Source organism: Saccopteryx bilineata, chromosome 3 (genome assembly GCF_036850765.1).
Source record: "Saccopteryx bilineata isolate mSacBil1 chromosome 3, mSacBil1_pri_phased_curated, whole genome shotgun sequence".
Taxonomy (NCBI): Eukaryota; Metazoa; Chordata; class Mammalia; order Chiroptera; family Emballonuridae; genus Saccopteryx; species Saccopteryx bilineata.
In genome coordinates, this window is record NC_089492.1 from 274,921,818 (window position 1) to 274,944,374 (window position 22,557).

General features: G+C 45.5%; 1 protein-coding gene across 1 annotated transcript in view; it reads left to right on the top strand.

The window, feature by feature from the left end:
• The first annotated feature begins 881 nt into the window (after positions 1-881).
• Positions 882-22,557, top strand: part of LOC136329182 (RH-like protein) — a 45,176-nt gene continuing 23,500 nt past the window's right edge. The window contains exons 1-4 of the mRNA XM_066265131.1: positions 882-1,026; positions 12,584-12,773; positions 20,559-20,709; positions 22,265-22,406. Coding sequence (XP_066121228.1) covers positions 882-1,026; positions 12,584-12,773; positions 20,559-20,709; positions 22,265-22,406 — 628 coding nt within the window. The remainder of the gene's footprint in view (positions 1,027-12,583; positions 12,774-20,558; positions 20,710-22,264; positions 22,407-22,557) is intronic.

A 22,557-nucleotide genomic window follows, 5' to 3' on the forward strand; every position in this document is an offset into this window, starting at 1 on the left:
GCGAAACAAGTAGATTTAAATATAGCCTCAAATAGTTTCAGCTGTGTAAGTCTGAGGCATTAGTTCTTTGTGGGGCTTGTCTGCATCCTTCTGCGGCTTAGTGTTATTCTTTGCTTTCATTTATTCATTCATTCTCATTTACTACATCCTTTAGAGCTCACTGGATATCCTCTCTGATATGTGGTAAGGTTTTTTGTTTTTTTTTAATTTTTTATTTATTCATTTTAGAGAGGAGAGGGAGAGACAGAGAGGAGAGACAGAGAGAGAGAAGGGAGGAGCTGGAAGCATCAACTCCCATATGTGCCTTGACCAGGCAAGCCCAGGGTTTCGAACCGGCGATCTCAGCATTTCCAAGTCGACGCTTTATCCACTGCGCCACCACAGGTCAGGCTGTGGTAAGGTTTTAAAGAGAGATTTTGCTAATCCAAAGCCCCCTCTGAGCCTCAGTTTCTTCACTTTGAAATAGAAGTGTTAATCCATTCATTCTCTGCCTTTCTTGCAGGAATATGGTGAAGGTAAACTAAAGGAATGAATAAAGGAGTATGCTTATGTTTGGGTGTCAAGTGAATGAATGCCCTCTTTTAAACTGAGCATAATGTCTGCCATATAGTAGGAATGCAGCAACTATTTGTTGAGTGAATAAATAAGTGAATGAATGAATGAATGAATGATTGAATGTTGGAATGAACGTATTTCTCCCCCTTCCCTGTCATAGTCCCTCTGCTCCTGCGTTAACTGCATGGACATGCCAGCAGAAACAGTCTTATGCAGCCTGAGATAAGGCCTTTGGCGGGTGTTTTCCTATCACCCCCTCAAGTGGGTGTTGGGAGAGAGCCATACTGCCTGGTGCTGGTGGAACCACGCACAGAGACATACGCAGGATGGGCTCTAAGTACCCACGGTCTCTGCAGGGCTGCCTGCCCCTGTGGGCCTTAATGCTGGAGATAGCTCTCGTTCTTATCTTCTTCTTTTTCACCGAATATGACAACTTCTCAACAAATCAGGAGATCACTGGGACTCATCAAGGTGAGTGCCCAGAGAGGGGATGGTCACAGAGGAAAATGGAGGCAGGGGCAAAGGAGGTCTGTGGTCCTCTGGGAGCTCAAATGTTCTTTTCTACAAAGTCTCCAAGGAAAGCGGTTCTTATCTTCTCCCATTGGTTTCACAAAGACATAGCCAACAATGCAGGCTCTCTTTCAGGACCAACATAGGCATCACCTCTTCTATGATTCCCTCCTTGATTTGTCAGGGCAGAGTGAGGAGCCTCCTTTTCCGTGTTCCCAGAATTCCCTTTGCCAAATAGCCTTTATTATTCTCTGCTTCCCCCCTACTTCTCTTCTTAGTGGCAAGGAATTTCACATTGTTGGGTTTTCAGTTTTTGTTATCTTTTTTGGTTCTCTCTTGCTCGTTTCTGTACCGGCCCCCTTTTAGAGACTTTAGTCTATTGTCCCCTCCCCCACCCCCAGCTCTCTTCTCACTTGGAGGCTGAAAAGTCTGTATTCTGTCAGCAAATCCAAAGTCACAAGGTATAACTGAAGGGGGGTGTGGAATGATTATTTTATTTGCAGCTAAAAATATTCACAGACAGTGATGAGAGCAACTGTAAACAAGACAGATGTCCACAGTGGTATGGCTTTTGTTTTTTTATAAAAATTGAGATGAGTTTTCAAGTATCTCAGCGGGTGTTATGTTGTTCATGATAATGGGCAGGCCTCCTTGAGTGACCTTCTCTTAAGTCTGATTGAGTACTGTACTTACCTGTTCCCTAGTGATGCTAACTAAATATAGTTAACTGGACGTAAAGGGAAGGTGCCCCTAGGCCCTTGGCTTGGAGAATAGGACAATTGGATGATTTAGGGATGGAAGATCCTGTGTCACTTAGTGGGCAGGCCCAGAGGAGACCTTGCAAACAAGCAAGGCCTGAGCACCATCCTAATTTACTTTAATTGTTTTCAATCCAATACAGTTAATTCAATGCACTCTTTCATTCATTTATTCATTCAATCCCAGTGTGGATCCAGACACATGCTGATTAAAGCTGACATTTATTGAGCACTTTCATTCACAATAACCCCATGAGTTAGGCACTATTATCCTCTCAGTTTTTCCTATGAGGAAATCAGGCGCATGGACATTAAGTAATTTGCCCAAGGTCACTCAGCTAGTAATAGCACAGCACATTTAAATTTAGGCAGCCTGGCTTGACCTGTGGTGTGGCACAGAGGATAAAGCATCGACCTGGAATGCTAAGGTTGCCAGTTCGAAACCCTGGGCTTGCCTGGTCAAGGCACATACAAAAAGCAAGCAATGAACAACTGAAATGAAGCAACTATGAGTTGATACTTCTCACTCCCCTGCCCCTCTCTCTCCTCTCTCTGTAAAATCAATAAATAAGATCTAATTAAAAAAAAAAAAACAACAGCCCTCCAAAAAGACAAAGTCATTCTGGAAAAATAAAATAACTCCAGAGTATACTATGGCTTAAAAAAAACAAAAACATTTAGGCAGCCTGGTTTTAGTTTTCATGCACATAAACATTATGCTTCACGGCTATTTTACAGTGAGGTTGAGTTACTTGTCATATAACCAGTAGGCGTAGGAGCCAGTACTCCAACTTCATTGATTGGCTAGTCTGTGTTCTTCACCCCTAAGCTGTGCTGCTAACATAAAATGTCCGCAGACACTCCCTTTATATGGAAGCATGGAAGAGGGCCCACTACCCAGGCAGGAGGGTGACTACCCAGCCAGGTCTTGGAGGCTCAGTAGGAATTAACAATGAAAATGGAAGTGGAAAACACAGCAGGAACCAGTGTCTGTGCTCATTGGAGCGGACTGGGCGAAGGTTTGACAATGCAGTGTTGGAGCTTAAAGAAGGGGCAGGGCCTAGTGGATCCACTGGGTTGAATTCCTTATTCTGCTGACCTAAGAGGACGTGATGAATTTGGGTTTGGGTAATGGAGATAGCCATTTCAGGGCTGGTGTAGAGGATGGGATAAGGGGCATGGCTTGAGGTGGGAGACCAGTGTGGAGGCTGTAGTGTTTGTTGTATGGACCAGAGGGCTTTAGGCTTTTCAGATTGGGCACACCATTTTTCTAGCACGCACCATATTTATATGTTATGGTTCATGAATATATTTTGTACATTATAATGCATACATTCAAATTAGAAAATTTGAAAGATATCAAAATGAAATATATGGTATTTTCAAATTGCTGATCGTGATGGTGTCAGTCAATCTCAAGGTAAGGTCCATTGTTACCATTACTGATGATGGATAGAAATCCATTCCTCAGAGTCTTTTTAATAATTTCAAGTTATCTTGCTTGACCTCTTGTTAGCTGATTAGACTGACATTTTTTTTAACCTAGAATCTGATTGACAAAAAGTTTGCATAAGGGGCCCTGGCCGGTTGGCTCAGCGGTAGAGCGTCGGCCTGGCGTGCGGGGGACCCGGGTTTGATTCCCGGCCAGGGCACATAGGAGAAGCGCCCATTTGCTTCTCCACACCCCCCCCCCCTCCTTCCTCTCTGTCTCTCTCTTCCCCTCCCGCAGCCGAGGCTCCATTGGAGCAAGGATGGCCCGGGCGCTGGGGATGGCTCCTTGGCCTCTGCCCCAGGCGCTAGAGTAGCTCTGGTGGTGGCAGAGCGACACCCCGGAGGGGCAGAGCATTGCCCCCTGGTGGGCAGAGCGTTGCCCCTGGTGGGCGTGCCGGGTGGATCCCGGTCGGGCGCATGTGGGAGTCTGTCTGACTGTCTCTCCCTGTTTCCAGCTTCAGAAAATACAAAAAAAAAAAAAAGTTTGCATAAGGAAAAGTATCACAAAAGTAGTTTAAGCCACTAGTCCACTTTGTGAAGGTTAGCTGACTTAAAACTAGGTAATTTAATCTGCCAATCCACTTAATCTAATCTAGTCCATGTAAACTACAATGTTATTTAAACCAATTCTAAAGAATATATTTAATTGGAGAATCAATACAGCATAAATATTATATGATATACAGGCTTATTGTTAGTTTTGTTAGATGTGATAATAGCATAGTGGGGTTTTTTAAGCCCCTATTAGTTGGAGAAGTATATTGAAATGGAGTGATGTCTGGGGACTTCTTTAGCCAAAAAAGAAAGAAGAAAGAGAAAGTAAGAAAAAGGAAAAGAAAGCAAGTGGAGAAAGATAATAAAAATGAGATAGGCCTTATGTGACAATCATCAGAGCTGGGAACGGGTACAGGAGGTGCACCATGCTACTCCCTGTTTCTGCATATGCTTAAAATTTGCCATAATTAAGAATTAAATTTAAAAAATAACCCTGCCATTAGTTGCAACATGATGAATATGTAGAAACACATGTCAACCCCTTCCCAGTGGCCTAATATGCCCTCAGGATACCTTCCAAAGCTAGGACAGCTTCTAAGCTGTCTGACATCCTGAGCAAGAATGAAGAGGCTTTTGGGTTAATCAAAATATTAAATACTTGAGTTGGAAACGTCACCAAGTGTTTTCAGAGGTAGAATACCCTGCATCAGTGGTTCTCAAAGTGTGCTCCTCAGACCAGCTGTCTCAGCATCCCCTGGGAACTGGTTAGACATGCTGGAGTGGGGCCCAGCGATCTGGGTTTTACCCAGCCCTCAGTGACTCGAATGCGCACAAAAGTTTGAGAACTACTGGAGACAGACTGATTCAGATCTTGCCTCTGCCTCTTCTTAGCTGTGAGACCTTCAGCAAATGACTCAGCCTCTTTCTGCCTCCATTTCAATCTCTATGACATGATGACAATTCTTCTTTCATTACGCTGTTGAAAGGACTGAAATCATTAACACATATAAAGACTGGCAAGAGCTTTTTCATTAATAAACATTGTTTTTTAAAATTAAAATAAGTTAAAGTGGGAGTGCTAATATCTTCCTCCAGCAGCCCCTATAGAGTGTCTAGAGCAGTGCTTTTCAACCTTTTAACCCCTGGGGACCAGTATACATAGGAGATTTATTTCAGGGACTGCTAAGACAGAAACAAAACCCATTATTAGTATTTTGTGTGTTATCTTTTAATTATAATACTATAAAATAAAATTTCTCTAAAATAACCAAACAGTAAAAATTTTTTAATAGAATACAACTGAAATTTCTAGAGAGCAATATTTAATTCAAGTAAAGTTCCAAAGATATCTAAGACACCCTCAATAGTATTTTCATCGATGATAAAGGCTGATAAGTGGTAATCACCCTGAGCATAAGTGAATTCGACTAAAGTCATTGGGTCTATAATCTTTTTTTTTTTTTTTTTTTTTTTCTGAAGCTGGAAACGGGGAGAGACAGTCAGACAGACTCCCGCATGCGCCCGACCGGGATCCACCCAGCACGCCCGCCAGGGGCGAGGCTCTGCCCACCAGGGGTTGATGCTCTGCCCCTCCGGGGCCTCACTCTGCCGCCACCAGAGCCACTCTAGTGCCTGGGGCAGAGGCCAAGGAGCCATCCCCAGCGCCCGGGCCATCCCTGCTCCAATGGAGCCTTGGCTGCGGGAGGGGAAGAGAGAGACAGAGAGGAAGGAGGGGGAGGGGGTGGAGAAGCAAATGGGCGCTTCTCCTATGTGCCCTGGCCGGGAATCGAACCCGGGTCCCCCGCACGCCAGGCCGACGCTCTACCGCTGAGCCAACCGGCCAGGGCCGGGTCTATAATCTTCATACAACATCGGGATGGTTAACTCTTTCATGGACCGGCACAAAATTTCTGATGGATTGACACTTGTCCATGGACTGGTGGTTGAAAAACATTGGTCTGGTGCCTGAACAGGTTGTGGCGCAGTGGATAGAGCATCGGCCTGGGATGCTGAGGATTCGGGTTCAAAACCCCAAGGTCGCCAGCTTGAGGGCAGGCTCTCCAACTTGAGCGCCAGATTGCTGACTTGATCATTGACATGACCCCATCCATGGTCACTAGCTTGAGCCTAAGGTCACTGGCTTGAACAAGGGATCACTGGCTCAGCTGGAGTCCCCCAGTCAAGGCACATATGAGATCTCTCTCTCTCTCTCTCTCTCTGTCTCGCTTAAAATAAACCCCCCAAAACACACTAGTCTGGAGCATTTTCTGAGGTGTGGATTCCCTACTCCTATTACCACTGGTCTGGATAGCCTGTGATGAAACCAAATGGGCAGGGGGAGTGAAGGAGAAGCAAAGAGTCAGATTCAAGAGATATTTAGTAGATGAAATCAGCCGCACTTGGTGAAAATGAAGGAGTCATCAAAGATGGCTTCAGATGTGTGGTTTGGCAGATGGAGGCGTTCATTCTTGAAATGAGAAACCAGGGAGGAGCAGACTGTGGGATAAATGTACAATGGTATGTTTATTCTAGGCTTGGAGTTGATGTGCCTATGAGATACTTAAGAAAAGCGGTGTGTATCAGTTATCTGTTACTGCATTAGTGAACTTCCTCTAAATTTAGTGGCTTAAAATAGCAACCATTTAATTTACTCATGATTGTGATTCTGTGGTTTGGCACTTAGGGCTGGGCTCAGCAATGCAGTTCTTCTGTTGGTTTCACCTGAGGTCACTAATGCCTCTCCAGCCTGGAGGTTTTTTTTTTTTGTTTTTGTTTTTTTTTTTTTTGTATTTTTCTGAAGCTGGAAACGGGGAGAGACAGTCAGACAGACTCCCGCATGCGCCCGACCGGGATCCACCCGGCACGCCCACCAGGGGCGATGCTCTACCCACCAGGGGGCGATGTTCTGCCCCTCTGGGGCGTCGCTCTGCCATGACCAGAGCCACTCTAGCGCCTGGGGCAGAGGCCAAGGAGCCATCCCCAGCGCCCGGGCCATCCTTGCTCCAATGGAGCCTTGGCTGCGGGAGGGGAAGAGAGAGACAGAGAGGAAGGAGGGGGTGGGGGTGGAGAAGCAAATGGGCGCTTCTCCTATGTGCCCTGGCCGGGAATTGAACCCGGGTCCCCCGCACGCCAGGCCGACGCTCTACTGCTGAGCCAACCGGCCAGGGCCTGGAGGTTTGACTTGGGCAGACAGCCTCAGATGGCCTTACTCACCTAGTAGCAGCTAGGTGTCGGCTGGCAGCTAGCCTGTGTGGTGCTAGCAGATTAGTCCAGACTTTTCCACATGGCAGCAGAAGAGTTACCACAGTAGCAGAGGGCAAGCCCCAATGTGCAGGTGCTTTTTAAGCCCCTGCTTGCATCATGTTTACTAATATTTCATTGACCAAAGTAAATCGCAAGGACCAACCTATGCAGGAAGGGTCTACATTGGAAGGCATGATTCATTAAGGGCATTACTGTAACAATCTGTTGCACAGAGCCTGCTCTAAGGATGCCAAATTGGGAGACCAGCCTGGGCCCTGCACTGTGACTACCACCCAGATCTGTCCTGTATTTCTTAGAAGCATGGAGAGCTACTGAAATGCAAGAGGGCCTTTACCAGTGACACAGAACAGCTTCAAGTCCTGGGACCTTCCATATCCTAGCTTTTGGTTGCCTCTCTGATTGTGAAAAGTTTTCTCTTTCCAGACAACTGCAGTGTGAGGGTGGGAGGGAACAGAAGCTGTGGGGAGGGGAAGGCATGGTGGTACTCCATGGATGGTTCCAGTCTGGGGCTGCAGCGGTCTTCCCAGTAAGCAGGAGAGCACAGTGTGGAGACCAAGCCCAGAGCCTGAGAGCAGAATGTAGTCCTGGCTTCACAGCAGATGGTACTGACGTGTCTATAGGCCAGAAGGAAGGGCAAAGGTGGGTGGAACACAGAGCTAGAAACACTAGCACATCCAGGCCTGAGGAGAGGGAGCACAGTCTCGCCCAAAGTCAAAAGGCTCACAAGTAGCATAGGATACTAGTTACTAGCACTTCTATGCACCTAATACTAGGCTGACTGGTTTGCATGAGCCAGTGAGCCCAATGCTCACAGCAATCCTCAGAGCAGGTACCATTGTTTCAGACCCATTTTACAGATTAGGAAGCTGGGTCACAGAGGTAGAGCCAACCTGTGAACTCTAACAACCTAACTCAGAGGCCCATATTGTTCACCACTAAACTATATACAGTATTCTGTATGGAGGGGCAGGATGTGTAGTGATTATACTCAGATAGTCAGGATTTAGATCTCTGACCACCATTTGCTAGCTGTGTGACCTGGGCTAGTTATAGCATCTCTCTGTGCCTCCCTTCCCCCATCCGTAAACTAGGGATAATAAATAGTACCCACTGCATGAGGTTGTTGGAGATGGAGGCTGTCAGGCACTTGGAACAGAGCCCGCTATGTGGAGGGCACTGTCTATGTGCCTGCTGTTACAAAGATGATAATTATTGCCTCATCTCACACTGCCAGACTCCCAGGTTAGACTTTATTTCTGCAAATCATGAGACTTTCATAAACATCTCCTGAAAGCCTGTCTTAGACTGTACAGTTTTCCTCTGGATTCCTTATCACCCCTGAACACCTTAAAGTCATTAGCTTATCAGACCAATGGCTGATGTGGGGTGCAGCACAGGCTCTGAGAGGTGGGGCTGATACCCGTGTGGATGCCTAGAGCTGGGCCCCAGCCCTGAAGTGGGGGGTCCAGGCAGTAAGACATGGGCAGAGCAGGTGTGGGCCTGGCATCCTGGGAGGCTGGGAGAGGAAGGAGTGTGCAGGGGGTGAGAAAAGAGGGGGCCTAAAATCAAATGTTATTTATTTATTTATTTTTAATTTTTGTATTTTTTACAGAGACAGAGAGTGAGTCAGAGAGAGGGATAGACAGGGACAGACAGACAGGAACGGAGAGAGATGAGAAGCATCCATCATTGGTTTTTCATTGCGCGTTGCAACACCTTAGTTGTTCATTGATTGCTTTCTCATATGTGCCTTGACCGCAGGCCTTCAGCAGACTGAGTAACCCCTTGTTGGACCCAGCAACCTTGGGTTCAAGCTGGTAGGCTTTTGCTCAAACCAGATGAGCCTGCACTCAAGCCGGCAACCTCGGGGTCTCGAACCTGGGTCCTCTGCATCCCAGTCCGACGCTCTATCCACTGCGCCACTGCCTGGTCAGGCTAAAATCAAATGTTATTTACTGAGTGCTGTGGGGTGAACAGGCTCTGTTAACAGCTCCCAGAAACCACCACCCTAATTTCATCGGCCTGGCTAAAGCACAGCTCTTCCCCTCAGGGACAGTGTGGAGCCTTGGGGAAGAAGGCCCTGAGCGTCTGTCCCCAGCAGGGGTGACTTCTGTGCCTGACAACCCTTCACCCAATATCCTCTGACTTTCTCATCTTTGGGGCCCTGCCTATGCCCTAATCCTGGTGACCTTCCACTCTCCACCCACTGATCCCCTCCTCTGAATATGCCAGAGCAGTGAGGTCCTCAGAGAGTATCAAGTCCCACTTCCAGATATTACTGATAGGGAAACTGAGGCCCAAAGAAGGCAAGGGATTTGGAGGCAATCGAGAGCAAGAGATGATGGTCTAGCCTGGTGGAAGGGCACTGTACTGGGAATTCAGAGCTTGCCTTTGCTGCTGGCATGCTGTGTGGCCTTGAGGAAGTCACAGGCTCTCTCTGGTTCCCGTATATAAAATGGGAGGAAAATGGAAAGGTCTCCCAGTTCATGAAGTCTTCAATAAGTCTGAACCCTATGCATAATGTATTGCTGCAAAATGATGGGCGTGTTTATTTTTAACATTAATGTTTAATAAAAGATTGACTGTGAATATCTAAAGTGGGGTGTGCCGTGTCCAATTGTCTACAGGCCTCACCACTCCCAAGTAGGCATTGCACACAGGGTTTTCTGCTTGGCTCCTGAAGGAGTCTGAGTAATACCAAGAGGAACCCCTATACAAAAATATACCCTAGTCACCTCCAGCCCGCAGGGGTCGTCAAACTTTTTATAAAAACCGCCCACTTTTGCCTGACCTGTGGTGGCGCAGTGGATAAAGCGTCGACCTGGAAATGCTGAGGTCGCCGGTTCGAAACCCTGGGCTTGCCTGGTCAAGGCACATATGGGAGTTGATGCTTCCAGCTCCTCCCCCCTGTCTCTCTCTCCTCTCTCTCTCTCTCTCTGATTCTCTCTCTCTCCTCTCTAAAATGAATAAATAATAAAAAATAAAAATTGAAAAAAAAACACCGCTCACTTTTGCAGTGCTGGTCAACCTGGTCCCTACTGTGCCCACTAGTGGGCGTCCAGCTTTCATGGTGGGCCAATCGCAGCGCTGTTTGGTTGCGTGGTAGGGACCAGGTTGACCAGCACTGCAAAAGTGGGTGGTTTTTATAAAAAATTTGAAGACCCCTGCAAGACATTGCCTGTACCCCTCCCCTCCCTCATGTCCCAGAAGTTACAGAAAGTTGAATTCCTCCTAAATGCCCTCTTCTCACGCATCCCCCCAGCCCCCAGATTCCATGCTAGTAGTCCTCAGGGGTCTCCTATATCCTGGTGTTGTCAGATTGATCTTGGAACATCAACACCCACCCAAGCCCTCTGTGCAAAATGCTAGGTGTATGTATTTTTCAATGAATGTGAATTTAAATGTAAATTGCAGGGGCTTGTTGAGACTTTGGAGAGTTCTGGTTGTGAAAGCTTCCTGGTTGTTGTCAGAGCCAGGGCTGGAGGCCAGTGGAGACGAGGCAAGCTCTTACTGCTGTGATGGTGATGGTGGAAGGGAAGAGCCACTACTTCCTGGGCATTCTCCACGTGCCAGCACAGTGCTGAGCACTGGGATGCAACCTTACTCCCTTCACATCTCCCAGCACACTCTGAGCGGGGATAATTGCTCTTGTTTAGCTGATGAGGAAAGTAAGCAACCTACAAGGCCACAGGGCTAGGAAGCTGAAACATACAATCTGCCATCTTTATAGGCCAAAAATAGTTAAATGTTGGCAATTTAATATCGTTTAATCCAAGAGGGAAGGGAATGATGGAGCTGGAATCAAACAGAACTGTCTAAACTCAAAGCCTGTGCTTTTTTTCTTTTTCTTTTGTAATTGTTTACTGTCTACAACTGGTTGTAGAAAATTTTAACACTGGAAAATTTTTTTAAGTTAAACTTTCCTATAGGGATAATATCCACAGGGGGAAAAATCCTTTAAGATCTCCTTCCAGGCATTTATACACATGTGGAAATAGTTGCTTGTTCATAAAGGTCTTTCTATTCAGAGTGATTCTGAGCACTATACCACTGGATTCCAGCAACCTGATAAAGGTGGTATGATTGTTTTTCCCATTTAATGGATGAGAAATCAAACAAATCAGATAGCATTTTCATTAAAGGCACAGACTTCAAAGCAGACTGGAAGGCCAGGGGCCGCCACAACCGTGGCCATACAGGTTCTCATTGGATCTGGGCAGACAGTAAAGAAACAGTGGAGCCAAAAAATGGTGGGCCATTCCTTTATTAAAGTCTCTCACCAGCCTGCCGACAAGCAAACAGGCAGGGGAAACACTTCCCTTTCATTCAGACCTCCCAAAGCCCTGAAGCATTCACTCTTTGGTTCCACAACCAGGAGAATCTTCTCCGGTTCCTCTTAGAATCAAAGGCCCCCACAAGCCTCAGAAGGACTCCCAAAGCCTCTCAACTCTAGTTCCCTATCTGCCCACCTTCTCTCTCTCTGCACAAACTAGCTTTTTCAGCACTCTGCATTCTCTCCACTCTCCCTGCAAAAACTGGCTGGGCCCACAAAGACCCCTTCTCTAGCAAACATTAGCAAAACAATGGCCCCTCCCAATCAGGAAGGTAATCTGCAATTTGCAATCAACTGCTCTGAGGGCAAGTACACACGTGGCTGCCCAGTGTCATTTTTTAACACTAAAAGTGAGCAAACTCAAAAAATACAAATTTTACCAACTCATTTGCCCAACACAGACCCTCTAGGTTTAAATACTGGCTTTACCAGCTGGGGTAAGTTTCTTAACTCCTCCGTGTCTCAGTTTTCATACATGTAAAATTGTTGTAACAGCACCCACCTTGAGAGCCATTGGAGAATCAAACAAGGAAGTCTATGTAAAATGATTAAAACAGTGTTGGTGACCCTGGCCAGTTGTATAAGTGGTAGAATGTCTGCCTGGCGTATGGAAATCCCAGGTTCGATTCCCAGTAAGGGCACACAGGAGAAGAGACCATCTGCCTCTCCACCCCTCCCCCTCTCCATTTTCTCTCTTTCTCTCTCTCTCTCTCTCTCTCTCTCTCCCTCTCTCTTCGCCTCCTGCAGCCAAGGCTCCATTGGAGCAAAGTTGGCCCGGGTGCTAAGAATGGCTCCATGGCCTCCACCTCAGGTGCCTTGGCTCCAGTTGCAAAGGAACAACGCCCCAGATGGGCAGAGCATCGCCCCCTAGGTGGGCATGCTGGGTGAATGCTGGTCAGGCTCATGCGGGAGTCTGTCTCTTCCCCCATCCCAACACACCCCCCCACCCCACTTTTCACTTCAGAAAAAAAAATGACAACAACCAATACAAAACAGCCATCTAGGGTGAATAAATCAAAATTATATCAATTTTTTGTCAGCTTGGCAAAAAATATATTTTTGGTGTGCTGCTGGCTTTTAGTAATTAGTTTATGTGTGCCATGAGAGGAAAAAGGTTGAAAATCACTGCACAACCTTGTGTACGTCTCTTTCTCCTCCTCATTATCTCCTCCCTCAGCCTTCTTCCAGGATATGACCGTCATGGCAGCCCTCGGCTTGGGCTTCCTTACCTCATCTTTGTGGCGATGTGGCTGGAGCAACGTGGCCTACAACCTCTTCATGCTGGCCCTCGGGGTGCAGTGGGCAGTCCTGCTGGATGGCTTTCTGACCGAGCCCTTTTTTGGGAAAGTGGTGATCGGACTGCTCAGGTAACCAGATGGCTGCTGAATTGCTTTTGAGTCCTTGAGGATATGAGGCCTGGGAGTGTGAGTTCTAGAAAATCCAGGATGTCCCCTTCTCTTTCTAGCATGAAAACCATGCAATATTTAGGACATACTTACTACTAACAAATTACTCATTGTTGCCTGACCTGTGGTGGCACAGTGGATAGAGCACCGACCTGGAATGCTGAGGTCACTGGTTCAAAACCCTGGGCTTGCCTGGTCAAGGCACATATGGAAGTTGATACTTCCTGCTCCTCCCCCTCTTCTCTCTCTCTCTCTCCTCTCTAAAAAGGAATAAAATTTAAAAAAGAAACCAAGCAAATTACTCATTGTTTATCAAAAATTCAATTTGATTGGGCATCCTATATTTTATCTGACAACTCCAGATCAACAGCTCTCCCTTAGTCCTTTCTTTATTATTGAGTATGATTTTGTAAAGTTACCCAATTGATAAAGCTTCAAAAAAATAAAAAATAATTGAAGATAAGACAAAAAGAAATAAAAATGTCACACTTAGTGAGACAGTCTTTAGAAAAGAAAGAAGTACTCTTCTTAGTCCTTAAATGCTCATTGACAAGAAATAACTGTGTCTTGACTTTCTTTAAATTAATTTTGATCCATTTAGATACATTTATATGAAATTCTGGGAACCATCAAAATTAACCCATATCAGTAGAAGTCAGAATAAAGATTATCTGGGGAAGGTGGTGGTTACTGATTAGGAATGGGCACAAAAGAGCCTTATGGGGTGCAATAGGTGTGCTCTATGTTATCTTGAGTAATGGCTACACAAAGGTGTGTATATATCCATTGAGCTATATGCTTTTAAAAAAAAAGTTATAAGCATTTGACAGGAGGAACTAGGTAAAATTTTTTCCTTTAAAACTGTTTTTGTAGCCCTGGCCGGTTGGCTCAGTGGTAGAGCGTCGGCCTGGCGTGTGAGAGTCCCAGGTTCGATTCCCAGCCAGGGCACACAGGAGAAGCGCCCATCTGCTTCTCCATCCCTCCCCTTCTCTTTCCTCTCTGTCTCTCTCTTCCCCTCCTGCAGCCGAGGCTCCATTGGAGCAAGGTTGGCCCAGGCGCTGAGGATGGCTCTGTGGCCTCTGCCTCAGGCGCTAGAATGGGTCGGGTTGCAGCAGAGCGATGCCCCCGGATGGGCGGAGCATTGCCCCCTGGTGGGCATGCCGGGTGGATCCTGGTCAGGCGCAATACAGGAGCCTGTCTGACTGCCTCCCTCCCCGTTTCCAGCTTCAGAAAAATACAAAAAGGAACAAAAAATTAAAAAAGAAACAAAAAAACCTGTTTTTGTTTGTTTGTTTTAAGGAACTTTGAATCTCTGTCCTGCCCAGATGATGGTAAATGCCATTTTAGGCATTTTGTAGAACCTGTCACCGCTCAAGGGCACTTCATTCTCCCTTCTAAGATCCTGCTAAACCTCTGGGCACTGCTGTTGAACATCTGTCCATGAGCCAGGCATGGTGCCAGGCGCTTGACAAACATTATTTTGTGTAATCCTTCTAGTAAGATCCTAACCTGGTGTACAAGCAAGGAAACAGGCTCAGAGAGTGTAAGGCACTTGCCTAGGGTCACAGAGCTAAGTGATGACTTGGCTTTAGTTTCACTCCATGTAGTCATGACATAAAACATAGTCTAGTTAGCTCCCTACTGGCCCTGAATAAAAAAGCTCCATATATTTTTTTCTAAAAAGTTTTAGAGCTAGTCCCCATGAGGATTTGATAATCCCAGTAACCACATGGGAAGGGACAAAGGGCACTCTGAGGAGGCTCTGACACTAGTGGCTCTGGCCTGACGTTGCTGCTGCCTGGGCGTAAGGCTACACAAGTCTTCAGCCTCCTGGGCCTCAGTCTACAGGCATCTCTAGGCTACTCTCTTCTTCTGAGGTCCTGCCCACTGGGACCTGTTTATTCTTTTCTTTAATTTTTAATCGAGTTTACTGAGGTGATACTGGTTAACAAAATTATACAGGTTCAGGTGCACAGTTCTACAATACATTTATGTACACCATATCAGGTGTTCACACCCTCAAGTCAAGTTTTCATTCATCACCACTTACCCCCCCCCCCCCCCCCCGTACTGAGAAAAGAAGGACAAGAGAGAGAGAAGTCATGGACATGAACAACAGCATAGTGACTGCTGGAGACCTGTTTGTTCTTGACTCAATCCAAACAGACAAGAAGAGATCACTTGCAGCCTAAGTGAACTTCCCTGCCCCACCTCTGACCACCTGGATCCTCCCAGTTGTGACGTCTGCTGTAACTGGCATCATAGATATGAACAGTAGGTTCCTTCCTGACCTTTCCAGCTGGACTGGCTGGAGGGTGGTGCCCAGGCCTGCCTCCCAGATGGGTACTCTTCCTCTCCCTCAGCCTCACCAACTCTGTGGAGCCTGACTTGGCACTGAATTGGTTCTGCCTTGAGTCAACCATGACCAGTTCCTTCAGGGCAGGGTCCTGTCTTATTCAGCTTTGTCCAGACTTCCGAGCACAGGCTTTGAAACCAGGCCAACTAGGTTTGAACCTCATGTTTGTCATTAACTAGCTGTGTAGTCATTGCCAAAAATGTCTCCTCTTCTTGTCCCCTTCTAAAAAATGGAGGTACTGAATGGTACCCTAGCACCATTTACAGAGGGTTACTTGGAGGATTAAAATTTAAATGAGGAAGTCCTAACCACAGCAGTCAGGAAAGAAAAAGAAATAAAATATATCCAAATTGGAAAGGAAGAAGAGAAGTAAAGCCATCATTATTTGCAGATGACATGATTCTATATAGATAACCCTAAAAGGTCCACAAAAAAACAAAAAACTACTAGAATAAATAAGTTCATTTGCCTGACATGTGGTGGCGCAGTGGATAAAGCGTCGACCTAGAAATGCTGAGGTCGCCGGTTCAAAACCCTGGGCTTGCCTGGTCAAGGCACATATGGGAGTTGATGCTTCCTGCTCCACCCCCTTCTCTCTCTCACTCTCTGTCTCCTCTCTAAAAATGAATAAATAAAATAAAAATTAAAAAAAAAATAAGTTCATTAAATTAGCAAGATACAAAATTAATATTCAAAAATAATAAAGGACCTGACATTTGGTGATGCAGTGGATAAAAGCATCAAACTGGAATGCTGAGGTTGCTGGTTTGAAACCCTGGGCTTCTCTGATCAAGGCACATATGGGGGTCGATGCTTCCTGCTCCTCCCCATTTCTCTCCTTTTCTCTCTCTCTCTCCTCTCTAAAAATGAATAAATAAATATCTTTAAAACAAATAACCTGCCTGACCAGGTGGTGGCGCAGTGGATAGAGTGTAGAACTGGGATGTGGAAGACCCAGGTTTGAGACCCTGAGGTTGCCAGCTTGAGCGCGAGTTCATCTGGTATGAGCAAAGCTCACCAGCTTGAGCTCAGTCAAGGCACATATGACAAAGCAATCAATGAACAACTAAAGTGCCGCAACAAAGAATTGATGCTTTTCATCTCTCTCCATTCCTGTCTGTCTGTCCCTATCTATCCCTCTCTCTGATTCTCTCTGTCCCTGTAAAAAGAAAAAAAAATTAACCAAGGAGGTTAAAGATCTATACTCAAAAAATTATAAGACATTAAAGAAAGAAATTAAAGAAGATAAAATAAATAAAAACACATACCATGCTCATGGGTAGGAAGAACTAACATCATTAAAATGTTCATATTACCCAAAGCAATCTATAGATTCAATGCAATCCCTATCAAAATACCAATGACATTTTCACAGAACTAGAACAAATAATCATCAAATTTATATGGACTCACAAAGATCCTGAATAGCCAGAACAATTCTGAAAAAGAAGAACAAAGTTGGAGGTATTACAATACCTGATATAAAACTCTACTACAAGGGTATAGTAATCAAAACAGCATGTTACTGGCATAAAAAAGACACATAGATCAGTGAAACATAATAGAGAGCTCATAAATAAATCCATCTATATGTTCAATTAACATATGATAAAGGAGGCAAGAATATAAAATGGGGTAAAGAGAGTCTGTTTAATAAATGGTGTTGGGTAAATTAGACAAATATATGCAAAAAAAGAAACTAGACCACTTTCTTCCACCATATACAAGAATAAACTAAACATAGATTGAAAACTTAAAAGTAAGACCTGAAATCATAAAACTTCTAGAAGAAAACATAAGCAGTAAAATCTCTGACGTTACTCTTAGTAATATATTTTTTATATATATCTCCTCAGGCAAGGAAAGCAAAAGAAAAATAAACAACTAGAACTACATCAAACTAAAATGTTTTGTACAGGTCCTGGCTGGTAGCTCAGTGGATAGAACATTGGCCTGGCATGTGGATATCCTGGGTTCAATTCCCACTCAGGGCATATAAGAGAAACAACCATCTGCTTCTTTCCTCCTCTTTCTCCTCTTTCTCTCCCTCTTCCCCTTCCACAGCCAGTGGCTCATTTGGTCCAAGTGTTGGCCTCAGGTGCTAAAAATAGCTTGGTTGATTCCAGCATTGGCCTTAGACGGGGGTTGTTGGGTGTATCCTGGTCAGGGCACATATGGGAGTCTGTCTCATTATCTCCCTTCCTTTCACTTAAAAAAAAGTTTTGCACATCGAAGAAAACTATAAAAAAAAAAACAAAAAGACAACCTACGAATGGGAGAATATATTCATCACTGATGCATTTGATAAAGAGTTATATCCCAAAGTTATACAGAACTCATACAACTCAACACCAAAAAAAGAAAATTCCAATTAAGAAATAGGTAGAGGATCTGAATAGACATTTCTTCAAAGAGGACTCATGATAGCCAACAGACATCTGAAAAAAATGCTCAAAGTCACTAATTATCAAATAAATGAAAATTAAAACCACAATAAGATATCACTTCATACCTGTCAGAATGGCTATCATCAGTAAATCAACAAACAACCAATATTGATGAGAATGTGGAGAAAAGGGAACCCTTGTGCATTGTTGGTGGGATTGCAAATTGGTACAGCCACTGTGGAAAAGAGTACGGAGGTTCTTCAAAAAATTAAAACTAGAACTAGCTTGCCTGGCCTGCGGTGGCGCAGTGGATCAAGTGTCGATCTGGAATGCTGAGGTTGCTGGTTTGAAACCCTGGGCTTGCCCGGTCAAGGCACATATGAGAAGCTACTACTAGTTAGTGCTTCCTGCTCCTCCCCTGCCTTTCTCGCTCTCTATCTACTCTCTTTAAAATGAATAAATAGCCTGACCAGGCGGTGGCGCAGTGGATAGAGCGTTGGACTGGGATGCGGAAGACCCAGGTTCGAGACCCGGAGGTCGCCAGCTTGAGCGTGAGCTCATCTGGTTTGAGCAAAGCTCACCAGCTTGGACCCAAGGTCGCTGGCTCCAGCAAGGGGTTACTCAGTCTGCTGAAGGCCCGCGGTCAAGGCACGTATGAGAAAGCAATCAATGAACAACTAAGGTGTCACAATGCGCAATGAAAAACTAATGATTGATGCTTCTCATCTCTCCGTTCCTGTCTGTCTGTCTCTGTCTATCCCTCACTCTGACTCCCTCTCTGTCTCTGTAAAAAAAAATAATAATAATAATAAAATGAATAAATAAAGTCTTTTTAAAAATAGAACCTTATGGTTCAGCAATTCTACTTCTAGGTATATATGTGAAGAAATTTTAAAAAACTAATTTGAAAAAATGTATGTATGCATTCCTTTGTTCATTGTGGCATTATTTACAATAGCCAAGATTGGGAGCAGCCCAAATACCCATCAATAAACAAATGGACAAAGATGTGGTCCATATAAACAATGAATATTACTTGGCCTTTAAAAAGAATGAACTCTTACCATTTGCAACAGCATGGATGAATTTAGAGAGTATTATACTAATTGAAATAAGTCAGGCAGAGAAAGACAAATACCATAGGATTTCACTTACATGTGGAATCTAAAGAACAAAATAAATGAACAAACAAAACAGAAACAGACTCATAGATACAGAGAACAAACTGATGGTTGCCAGATGGGAGGAGAGTTGGGAGGCTGAGTGTAAAAGGTGAGGGAGCCTGACCAGGTGGTAGCACAGTGGATAGATCATTGGACTGGGGCACAGAGGACCCAGGTTCGAAACCCCGAGAGAGCCGCCTTGAGTGTGGGCTCACCAGTTTCTCATCTCTGTCCCTCTCTCTGTCTCTCTCTCTCTCTCTCTGTCCTCTCTGTCTCTAACACACACACATACACACACACACACACACACACACACGAAAAGGTGAAGGAATTAAGAAGTACGAAGTAGTAATTACAAAACAGACATGAAGCTGTAAAGTACAATATAGGGAATATAGTCAATAATATTGTAATAACTAAAATGGTGCCAGATGGGTGCTAGAATTATGTTGGGATCACCTTGTAAATTATATAAATGTCTAATTACTATGCTGTTCACCTGAAACTAATATAAAATAACATTGAATGTCAGCTGTAATTGAAAAAAATGTAAATGAGGTGATATAGTTGCAAGTCTGTTATACACGGTGCTCAATAAATTATTATTATTGTGGTGGTGGTGGTGGTTGAAGCATCATTATCAACTCCCGGGGAGGGGTGGGTCTCAGAGCAAGGTGCCCGGGGGAGGATGGGTTGGTTTAACCATTGTGGATTGCTCTATTCAGTGCCTCCTCCACTGGAAAACCCTCCTTGATGAGTCCAGTCCACACTGTTTTCTCCTTCAATGTTTCCCTGTAGCTTCTGGTCAGATAGTGATATCAGGGTTCATAATGTCAGTCCTGTCTCCCCAGCTGAATCATAAATTCCTCAGAAACAAAAATTGTTTTATCCTCCTGAATCCCCACACTGAGCTTGCTCATTTGACAAGAGGAGGAAGGAATCAATAGTAGTGCTAATAATACTGACTTCTACTCCTCAGGTATTTGTGCAGTCAGGGTACTAGACACACAGGCACGAATGTTCCTTCTGACCCCCACAGGACTGCCATGAGATAATTTTATTATTCTCAGTCTACAGATGGAGAAACAGGCTTAGTGAGATTAAATAGCTGCTCAAGTGGAAAGGCTGAGACTGGAAGCCAGGTTTGTCCTACTTCCAAACCCGGTATTTCTCCACTACCATGAAGAGGGAGAGGAAATGAGGGTGGCGGCCGGCGCAGCGGCGTGCAGGTGAAGAGCGCCCTCTACTGAGCGTTTGTGCGGTCTGTGCTAAATGTTTAAACATAGCAAATGAGTGCCTTTAACTTCCAAAATACGATACTGTAGGAATCACAAGATAATAATAGGATGTATAAAGAGATAATTAATTCCCATGGCCCCACCAGCTGTGGTCCAGCAAGCTGCATAGCCAGCATTTTCTTTCAAACCAGTCGATGTGCGTCACTAACTGTCCATGCAATCACATTGGGGGCAATTGTCAAAAGTCTAAGCAGAAGAAAAGTCGTAGGCAGATTCCCAGTTGTCAGAAGGGAGCCCTGAGGGAACATTTGGCCTCTGCAACTCATCGTGAAATTCCTATGGGAACCTCGAGCATCCTCAGAATGAATGAGAGATCACTCAGAGTGTAGACGCCACCCCGATGGGGGAAGGGGGGGAAGGGAATCTCAGGCTGGGCGGCATCAATCCCCATACAGGCACAAATCTTGCCTTTTTGTTCTACTGTGTCCCGACTTTTTTGAACAGTGCCAAGAAGAGAGTAAGTAGATCCTCAACAAGTGTTTTTAAATGAATGAGAGGCGTCTTTCCTTCTTAGTCATCCCTGTCTCACCCTCGCTCCTCAGGATTCGGCGGGCCACCGTGAGTGCTATGACTGTGCTGATCTCAGCAGGTGCTATCCTGGGGAAGACCAACCTAGTGCAGCTGGTGTTGATGGTGCTGATGGAGGTGACAGCTTTTAGTGCCATGATGACGGTCAACAGGCAATATCTCTACGTGAGTCATGATGCTGTGAGGAGGGGTGAGGAGGTGGAAAGGGTGACCTCCATTTGGTGAGGCTTCTGGAATTTAAAAATTGAAGCCAGGCTCTGGCCGGTTGGCTCAGCGGTAGAGCGTCGGCCTGGCCTGCGGGGGACCCAGGTTCGATTCCTGGCCAGGGCACATAGGAGAAGCGCCCATTTGCTTCTCCACCCCCCCCCCCTTCCTCTCTGTCTCTCTCTTCCCCTCCCGCAGCCAAGGCTCCACTGGAGCAAAGATGGCCCGGGCGCTGGGGATGGCTCCTTGGCCTCTGCCCCAGGCGCTGGAGTGGCTCTGGTCGCAACATGGCGACGCCCAGGATGGGCAGAGCATCGCCCCCTGGTGGGCAGAGCGTCGCCCCTGGTGGGCGTGCCGGGTGGATCCCGGTCGGCACATGCGGGAGTCTGTCTGACTGTCTCTCCCCATTTCCAGCTTCAGAAAAATACAAAAAAAAAAAAAAAAAAAAAAAAAATTGAAGCCAGATCTAAGTGGAATTACAAAAATATGGTCTGTGCTAAAATGTTAAAATATAGCAAATGAATGCCTTTAACTTCCAAAATATGATACTGTAGGAATCACAAGATAATTATGGGATGCATAAAAAGATAATTAATTCCCATGGCCCCACCAGCTGTGGTCCAGCAAGCTGCATGGCCAGCATCTTCTTTCAAACCAGTTGATGTGTGTCATGTCACTAATTGTACATGTGATCACATTGGGGGAGACCGTGAAAGGTCAAAGGCTGAGATCAGCTTCTGACGGTGAGGCCAGGCCAGATGGTTTTCCCAGCTCTTCTGCTGTAGTTGTGACCCTGTAGTCAGATATAATCAAGTAAGATGAGGGCTGATCACAGATGAGAAAGAGAGGGGAAGGGATTGCCTAAAATCACACAGCCAGATGGCATTTTTCTCATCACTGAGGATGTTCACTTTGCTCACTTGTTAAAGAGGTCGTCACAACAATTTGGGGTTGTGGTGATGATGGTTTAAACCAAGGTGGGGTCAATGAGGTGTGGTGGTAAAAATTCTGTCAATTTTGGGTATTTTTTGAAGGCACGGTTGACAGGATTTAGGAGTAGCCCACTGAGTTAATAAGGATTACTAAACTTAATATTCATAAAGCAAAATTAGCTTGTAGCTAGAATTTACTAAACACTTCAGTTCAGTTATGAGAAGTCTGACTGCTTCATGTTGCAAAGTCTCTATTACTCATCAGTCTGTGAAATTCCGCGGAAAGGTAGGAAGCAGTGCGGGAACATGGCCATGTGGCTTTTGGCCCTACCTAAGGGGACCATAGCCAAAAGCATTTAAAAGCTACGAATAGGACCCACCAGCAACCTCCTTGGAATAAACGTTCAGCTACTCGTGCGGCTCCCCTGAAAGGGGACCTGCTGGGCGGGATAAGCTCCATCGCCAGTCTCATGACTTCAAGTCACACTTCCTATATGAAGCTCAGAACTTTCTCCAAGGAACACCGAAGTTTGCCCCTCTGCAGAGGACAACCGAGACTCACTGCGCCTTGGGTTTTGTTGCAGGCGGAGGAGAATGAAAGCATGATGTACGTGTTCGCGGCCTATTTTGGGCTGACTGTGGCCTGGTGTCTCCCAAGACCTCTGGCCAAGAGCGCGCAGGAGAAAGATCGGGAGGCAGTGAGCCCCAGTCTGTTTGCCATGCTGGGTAAGAATGCGGTGGGTGGGTGGTCTCGTACCTGGGGTGAGAGAGGCTCTGAAAGCACTCTGCAGAAACTCTCTCTTTCACCAACCTGCCCTGGGTGTCTGAAGCCCCTCTGCAAGGGCTTGTTTTCTCAAATGATATTTGAAGAATTCAG